The 8,668-nt window shown below is 26.8% G+C and overlaps 1 protein-coding gene across 1 annotated transcript in view; it reads right to left on the bottom strand.

Annotated features, from left to right (window-relative positions):
- The window catches only part of LOC105846599 (ubiquitin carboxyl-terminal hydrolase 16), a 54,508-nt gene that overhangs the window by 11,215 nt on the left and 34,625 nt on the right, over positions 1 to 8,668 (bottom strand). The window contains exons 15-18 of the mRNA XM_065793358.1: positions 8,487 to 8,546; positions 6,777 to 6,875; positions 5,929 to 6,022; positions 1 to 244 (exon numbers count right to left, since the gene is read on the bottom strand). The exon at positions 1 to 244 is cut by the window's left edge and continues 1,462 nt beyond it. Of these exons, the coding sequence (XP_065649430.1) occupies positions 1 to 244; positions 5,929 to 6,022; positions 6,777 to 6,875; positions 8,487 to 8,546 (497 nt within the window). The remainder of the gene's footprint in view (positions 245 to 5,928; positions 6,023 to 6,776; positions 6,876 to 8,486; positions 8,547 to 8,668) is intronic.

Genomic DNA, 8,668 nt, shown 5'->3' with positions numbered 1-8,668 from the left:
TCTGTAGTTTCTATTGCAATATGATTATCTATAATATTTGTAGTTTCTGTTGCATTATGGTTATCAATAAGTTCTGTAATTTCTGTTGCATTATGGTTATCTGTAAGTTCTGTAGTTTCTGTTGCAATATGATTATCTGTAATTTTTGTAGTTTTTCCACTCTCAATATCATCGATCAAAGGTGATCCTGTTTCGTTACTCAGCTCTTGGAATTCTAAGTTTGTATAATCTGAAGAAATATTTTCTAAAAATAATAAATTTACATTAATAGCTGTAAATAAAATATACATAAAATTTCAAAACAAAAATAATAATAACCACAACAACAAAAGTAAAAATAAAAATAATAGCTATAAAATTATTAAATAAAATAATCGAATCCTTATTAAAATATTAAATACATTTGCTTTTAATTTAATTGTTGATAGTTAAATTTCTTTCTAATTGAAATTATTTGTATAAAGAAAAAAAAAACTTTAAACTTTAAAAGAAATGTAAAAAATTATAGAATATACTTGAAACTTTTGATGCTGTTACAAAATATTTAAAGATATTGCCAACATCTAAGATGACACAATGTATTCTTTAAATCAGAGTATGCCACTACGTTACTGAGTCATTACACAGTATGGTTTAAAACAAAATGGTTTTTGTGCCACTCCAACTAACTGATTCTTTAAATAACAGACATTGAACAATAATTGGACCTTATCATACCATTTTCAAGATAAAATATTGCCTAATCAATGTCATCTAAGGTTTCATTATAAAGATGTTTTAGAAGGGTTTCCAACATTATACAGAATAAAGTACAATTTGATGTGGAATAGTTAAATCTACAAAAACTTGAACCTACTAGATATACAAAAAAATATTTACTTAAAATTGGAAATAATTTTCAGATGTACCTAAATAAAAATATTACATCAAGGGAAAAAAAAGTCAACCAAAAGTAAAGTTGATTGAAAATACAGTAGATTGAAAATTCAGTCAATTGAAAATAAAATAAGTTCAGCTATAGGCCATCAATTTTATATAGTATAATGCAACTTTTTCATAATTAGTATACATTTTTTTAAACTTTTGTAAAAGTTTGGAAATGAATGAAGTAAACCTTTAATACTCTACTAAAGTGATAAATGTTTTCTATCAAAATAATGTAATTTTAAAAGATTTTTTAAAATGACTTTATTTTTATCTTAACAAAATCATGTTGAAATTAAAAAAAAAAAAATATTTACTTAGTAACCGAATAAATTTATTTTAGCAGCACAATGAAATTTTTCTTTTTTAATATATTTGATTGGCAATATGCCGATGGAATAAATACAAAAAAAAAAAATTAAAGACAATAAAAAATAAATTTTTTAAAATAAAATCATTTTAAAATTCACAAAGTTTAATTATCAAACAAATAGAAATATAAAAATAGTATAAAATATATATTAAAATATTAAATATATATTAAGTATGTTATAAGTTTAGGACATACTAGATCCAAAAAGCCCATGCAGGATCTTTCTGAAAATTATTATGAGGAATTTTACCATATATATTTGGAAGCCCAAAAATATATAAATGCAATATTATATAAGGGCATGTAACTACATGTCATTATAAAACATGAGATGTATATAAATTAATTAGCTTTATGTTTAAATAAAAAATAACAGCATTGACATCATTGCTTAAAAATGTAATAATGATAAATTTCAAATAAAAGTCAAATGATTAGAAGATTGTAGAAAAAATCAAAAAATAATTTTTGAGAATGTAAAAAAAAACCAACGGAACCAACAAACTATTATTGTGCTACAATTAATTAAAACAAAATTTTGTGTTAAAAAATATTTTTATAATGGTAACTGAACAATAGATAACCAAGCATTATAAATACTTGATTGAAATTATAATTAATATGTACCATGTTTCATTATAAATAAAAATTGATACTATTTTAAGACTTATAAAACTAGAATTTAAGTGTTTAATTTTTTTTTTCAAACTAGAATTTTTTTATGTTTAAATTTTTTTTGAAAAACAAGTGCATTTCTTTAAAACCAAACAAAAAAAATTACACTAGATATATTAAACGATATTCATGTTCATACAAGCACAAATGAGAATTTTTTTCTTCTTTAATTGTTTAAAATTAATTTCATGCATTAAAAATAATTTTTTTAAATAAATTCTTACAATGTGATAACTTGGAATATTGATTAAAAAACTTTTATTAGCCTGACAGCAATTACTTTTGTTTAGGGAACTATAACTTTAACAATTAAAATAGTTTAACTTTATTTTAAAATTAATTAAAATTAAAGATAAAATTTTTTTCTTTTCCAAAGATAGATTTAATTGTAAAACTTTTTAGAAAAATAAAGTCTTTTATAAACATCATTTTGGCTGCATTAAAAAGTTCATTCCATGGTTACATAGCAATTAAATGATCCTGTTCATTTGACTGTAAGTAACTTTATGTGTGTTTGTGTTCTGTTAGAACCTCTAACGCAGTGTTCATTCACCCTTAAGTTACTTTTTATATATTTGTATTCTGTCTCTTTTTGTTTACATGTATGTTTGTGTTCTGACTTGAATGAACTTCTGACGCGGTATTTACTCACCCAAGAGTTACTTTATGTTTGTGTTCTGTTTACACGTGTAAATTTGTTCTGATGCAATGAGAGCTCATTAACTAACTAGTTACTCCAACTATAAACCTACACTCACTTTAATCTCTAGTATTTGTTAGATACTTTTTCTAATGCATTTCCAAAATATCATGCCTAATATTTTAAGGTACTGTTTGCAGGAAGTAGCTCCTTTTAATTATTCCAGGTCAGATCAAGTTCAGGATCATCACAATCACCTTGCTTTTGGTATCATGTAACCCAGTACTACTTGCCTCATGCACTGCTGCCTTGTAGAGTGTGCTTCTTTAGAACCCATCTATTAGGCTGGCGTAGATGTAAACCTGTGTAGACATTGTTTCCTGCCTAGGATGATGAATACTGGATCTTCTTAACTCTACTCATAGGTTTTTGCTTGTGCCTCCTTGATAGTGGATATGCAAATCTTCCTGTTATCTCCTAATGAGGGTACAGCTCTAAAACTCAGTTTAATGGTTCTGAGTCCGGCTGATAGTAAGGTTTCCTGAACTCTGCGGTAGCTCTCAGAGAGGCTGAATCCATCAACAGCTGCAAAATATCAGAATATTATCAGTGCCATGTTACGTATGGATGGTGTCCCTGGTAATGCTTTTGGTGCACATTCTCGAAGCCACATATGGAGCCCTATGTTACAACTTAGGGTTAATTAACAGGACTGAGCCAATTGCATTGCTCATTGCTTATGAGGCTGTGCTCTATCTATGAATGAATCAAGTTCTCTTTAAACTTAAATCATGCCAAAAGTAACCCAATATATTAAACATAAAAAACCATCCCCACAACCTAACTGTTAATATATATCTTTTACAAATATTTGTGGTCTGCGAAGCAACCTTCCATAAGTTGAATCTTACCTTCTTGAAAAACTCACCAGACTTTCTTGCTCTTAGTGAGACTATTTTAAATTTCACTATTCCTTCTTCAGATCTCAGTGTTGATGGGTACTATCTTTTGGTTCGCAAAGACTCCAAGAGTCACATGCTTGGCTTGGGGGTATACAAATGCATCAATTCACCTATTTGTCGTGAAATCAGGTTTGAATCTTTCGACCATTCCTTTATGTGTTTCATGCCCTCTCCCTTTACCCTTCTGCCAATATTGTTGTTATTGGTGACTTGCTCATCACACTGAATGGCTTGGCTTTAACGCCACTGACCCTGCTGGCACTAAAGCCTATAAATTCTGTATTTCTCAATTTCTTACTCAGATAGTTAACTTTGTGACTCGTTTTCTTGACCTAACCATTTACCTTCACTCCTTGATTTATGTCGTGTCTCTAATCCTAGCTTGTGCTCAGTTTCTCCTTTTTCTTCCTTAGATGGTTCTGACCATCCAATGACCTCTTTAAATCTTTTATCTCATAGTTTTTTTCAGACTACTTTCTTTTCAGACTTTTTTACGGCTTGTGGTCCAGACAACATTTCTGTCATAGCCTTACAAAAGTGTTCTCTAGAACTCTCTTCAATTCTCTTTAAACTATTTAATAAGTGCTTGACTAAGACTTGTTTTTCTGCCTGCTGGAAAATGGCATCTATTGTTCCAATTCGAAAACTCAGGTGAACATTCTGACCCCTTCAATTGTCGTCCAATCAGTCTTCTTTCTGTTATTAGCAAGGTCTTTGGGTCTTTGATCAACAAAATTCCGACATTCCATCTTAAGTCAAATAACTTACTATCAGACAATCAATACAGTTTTTGATCCTCTCACTCTTCAGCTGACTTGCTAACTGCTGTGACTGAAATTATTATCGTACATTAGATAGAGGTGGCTTTTAACAAAGTTTGGCATACTGGTCTTCTCCATAAGCTTGTTTCATATGGTGTATCTGGGAAAGTTTTTGAGATTATCAAATCGTTTCTTTCTAACCACTTTATTAAAGTCATCCTTGAAGACCAACACTTTTCTTTATTTCCAGTTCAATTTAACTCAATTTTCTATTCTATGGGCCTGTTTTGTTTCTTATCTACATTAATGATCTTCCTGACAACCATCAAACATCTAAAGTAAAAAGTTGACAACATCTAAAGTAACTCTTTTTGCTGATCGCTCAACTTTATACTCCTGTCTTGATAAAATGTCTTCTCTGTTCAATTGCTTAGAATAGGTAGCCGATCTTGAATCTGATCAAGATTCAAAATTGGGGCTTGCAGTGACTTTTAAATTTTAACTCCAACAAAACTCAGTTATTTATTGCAAACAACTATCGCAATACTATCAACACTCCTATAGTAATGAATGGCAACCCTCTCACTGAGTCTACTTCTTTATGTCTTCTTGGATTATTGTTTACTACTGACCTTTCATAGAAACCATATATACAATCGATTGCTAAATTAGAGTCCGCTAAGGTTGCTTCTTTTCATTGTGCTCGCCATTTTTTTGTTCCAAATTTCATTCTCTACCTCCAAAAATCTCTTATTTGTTCCTGTAATACTATTGTCATATTTGAGTCGGTTCTTTTAATGATGCTCTTTCTCTTCTAGATAAGCTCCAAAAACGCATTGTAAACATAAATGGACCCGCTCTATCTGCTAAGCTTAAGTCTCTCCCCCATCGTCGTAAATTTGCATCTCTTTCTCTTTTCTATAAATACTAGCGTGGATGCTGCTCATAGGAGCTATCATCTGTAGTTCCATCAACTAAAACTCATTCTCGTTTGACTCGTCTTTCAGCAAAGTCTCATTTGTTTACTGTATCTGTCCCTGCATGCTCTAAAAACTTTTATTCGTCTAGTTTTTTTCCCTGCGTTTTGAAGTCTTTTAACAAATCTCTTCATATTTATATTTCTTTACACTTAAATCTTCTTATATCTCAACCTATCATATCTTCTTATATCTTAACCAATCATATCTTGTTATATCTCAACCAATAACTTTTCATCTTCATAAATGTTATCATAAAACTTAGCATAAAATATTTTTGTCATAGTTTTGTCATAAAACTCATGAATTGTCTTATCATCTCATCATATATCAAAAAGAAAGCTTGATAAAAATAAATATGCAAAATTAAACTAAGTTTCCTTGATAAAAATAAATACGCAAAATTAAACTAAGTAAAAATTAACTTGATAAAAATAAATACGCAAAAAGCAAATTGGTAAAAAAGAAGTTAAAATCTAAAAAATATTATTATGCAAACGATTTAATTTTGACAAACTTGATTATCCAAAAACAAACAAAAAAAAACTAAAAAAAGTTTTTAATCATTTTAGAATTTTCTTTATTTGATTAACAATTTTAGGAGAATAAAACATACCTGAATCTTCAGTTTTTTTTGACTCTAACATTGAATCTTTGTTTTCATCATTGCTCTCTGACTTGCTTTGAGAGCGTTTTTTATTTCGTGTATTCTAAAAAACATTTTTTTATTTTAAACCAAACTTAAATAATAACATCTAATTAAGAATAAATTATTTTTAAGATTTTCAAAAGTAGAAAGATTTTTTTTTTATTGCAAACCAAAAAAAACAGAAAATATTCTTGAATTAATTGTTTAATTAATTTTTAAACTAATTATTCAATAAATGAAAAAGTAAAAAAATAAAATTAGCTTTATTAACTTTTTTTAATTATATTATTAGCTATTAATTATGCTAATTTATTTTTATTGTACTATGTACTTTTTTGATATTTTATTTTGTCGAAAATATTATATAAAAAAATATTGTTTTAAACAAATGTTGATGTGAAAAAACTTAAGTAACAAAAAAAAAATCTTTCCCCTAAGACTGTATTTATTGTCTCTCACATAAAATTATTGCTCATTTTCAACACATACTCAATGAATACACTATTATTCTTCATACAAAATATTTAATATTTATTTATCATATTATTTATATGCATTAAAACCCTTATCATTCCCTTGCATCAAATAAAGTATATTGTCAAATACATATTATTAGTGGGTTTTAGAAACAATATCTCATTCTTCAAGATTAAACATTAATCATAAAGATGAGATTCTTCACACAAAGTGGAAAATCAATCTAATTTATGAGCATTTAAAGTTACAAACATTAATCATAAAACTTTGCATAAAAAACAACTTAATCTAAACAAAAAGTGTTAAAAACAAAACAATGATAACAAAATTAAAAAAACCTTTCTTGTGGCTTTAGCTTTCATTTTTTGTTGATGTTTACTTAACGGTTTAACATCTTTTGCAGTTTCATTAGGCTTTTTTTTGTCTTTTTTGGGAACCTGTAATAAGTATAACTTAAAGTTAATTTTATTATTATATATATATATATATATATATATATATATATATATATATATATATATATATATATATATATATATATATATATATATATATATATATATGTATATATGTATATATGTATATATGTATATATGTATATATGTATATATGTATATATGTATATATGTATATATGTATATATATATATATATATATATATATATATATATACATGCATATATATATATATATATATATATATATATATATATATATATATATATATATATATATATATATATATATATATATATATATATATATATATATATATATTGTTACTATTAGTCTATAGCTCAGTGCTTTGAAAAGCCTCTATTCTTTGCAGAAACAAGAAATTCAAATAGAGTCTCTTGTTGCCTCAATGCTGCAACAAGAGAATATTTGGGAGTTATTTTATGACATTATTCTTTCATGATCTGCAAGTGAGGTTGGGTTTTGTTTAGAAACTTCTGCTTTCAATTTTATCCAACAGTTTTGAATTTTTTTTTAATTCAAGTTCATGATATGATATTGATTGCAAATTTTAAATCACATTCGTTTGCAAAGAATAAAAGAACAAAAAAGTTCAAAAAGTTCTTAACCAAGAGGTAATCCACTGTTATTCAGAGTGGTAGCCCTCTTATCAAATATAGATTATCAGATTAAACAATTAGTAAATCATTGGTTATGATGAGCACACTTAATTCAACTGACCAACTTGCAGCTCTAGCAGCCAACTTAGGTCTTAGGTCAAAGTAATTCAGCTGCTTCTCAAAAGCATGATGCTACCATATCGAAACTTATAGCCACTGTGTGAATCTTTGCAAATTCAAAGCAATAAAAATAGTGTTTTGATAAAAGTGTAGCTTTAATACAGCACAGTATGATCAAAGATTAAAATCCTTGCCAAAGTATCTTTGAACAGTGTGAGCACTATCATTCACACTAGGAGGCAGTCGAGTAAACATTAGTGAGCATGAAACCTGAATGTCTTTCACAGCCAAACAATGTATTATGTTGATTTTTGGAGCGGTGATTCTTGGTCTTCCACAGGATTTTTCTGGATTGACATCATCTTTTGATTTGATGCGCTGCATGATATCACAAACAGTTGTCTTAGAGCATATTTATATGTGCAGCAATCATTTGTATGATTGTTTTGAGTGCCAGCGAACATATTTTGCATAACAATATGATTGGTTGGTTCCTTTAGACCATACATATATATATATATATATACATATATATATATATATACATATATATATATATATATATATATATATATATATATATATATATATTTATATATATATATATATATATATATTTTAGGCCATACAGGCACTTGCTTTAGGCAATACATATATATATATATATATATATATATATATATAAATATGTATATATATATGTATATATATATATATATATATATATATATATATATATATATATATATATATATATATATATATATATATACACACAAGATTTTGTTCAAAATTTAAAAATGCATAACAACCATTCTCAATATTAAATTTAAAATACTATTATAAACCTACATCAAATTCTGTTGAAACAGGCAATGACAGGTCAAGGAAATCTTCAAAAACCTTGGACTTCTATTAAAAAATAAATAATAACATAATAAAAAAACATACATAGAAAGAGAAATGAATCTTGTTTATAATCCAATTAAAATGCTACCACACTTTTAATTTTTACACAAAAACTAAATAAAGTT

This window comes from Hydra vulgaris, chromosome 03 (assembly GCF_038396675.1).
Source record: "Hydra vulgaris chromosome 03, alternate assembly HydraT2T_AEP".
Classification (NCBI taxonomy): domain Eukaryota; kingdom Metazoa; phylum Cnidaria; class Hydrozoa; order Anthoathecata; family Hydridae; genus Hydra; species Hydra vulgaris.
This window is presented reverse-complemented; position numbering and strand designations above follow the sequence as displayed.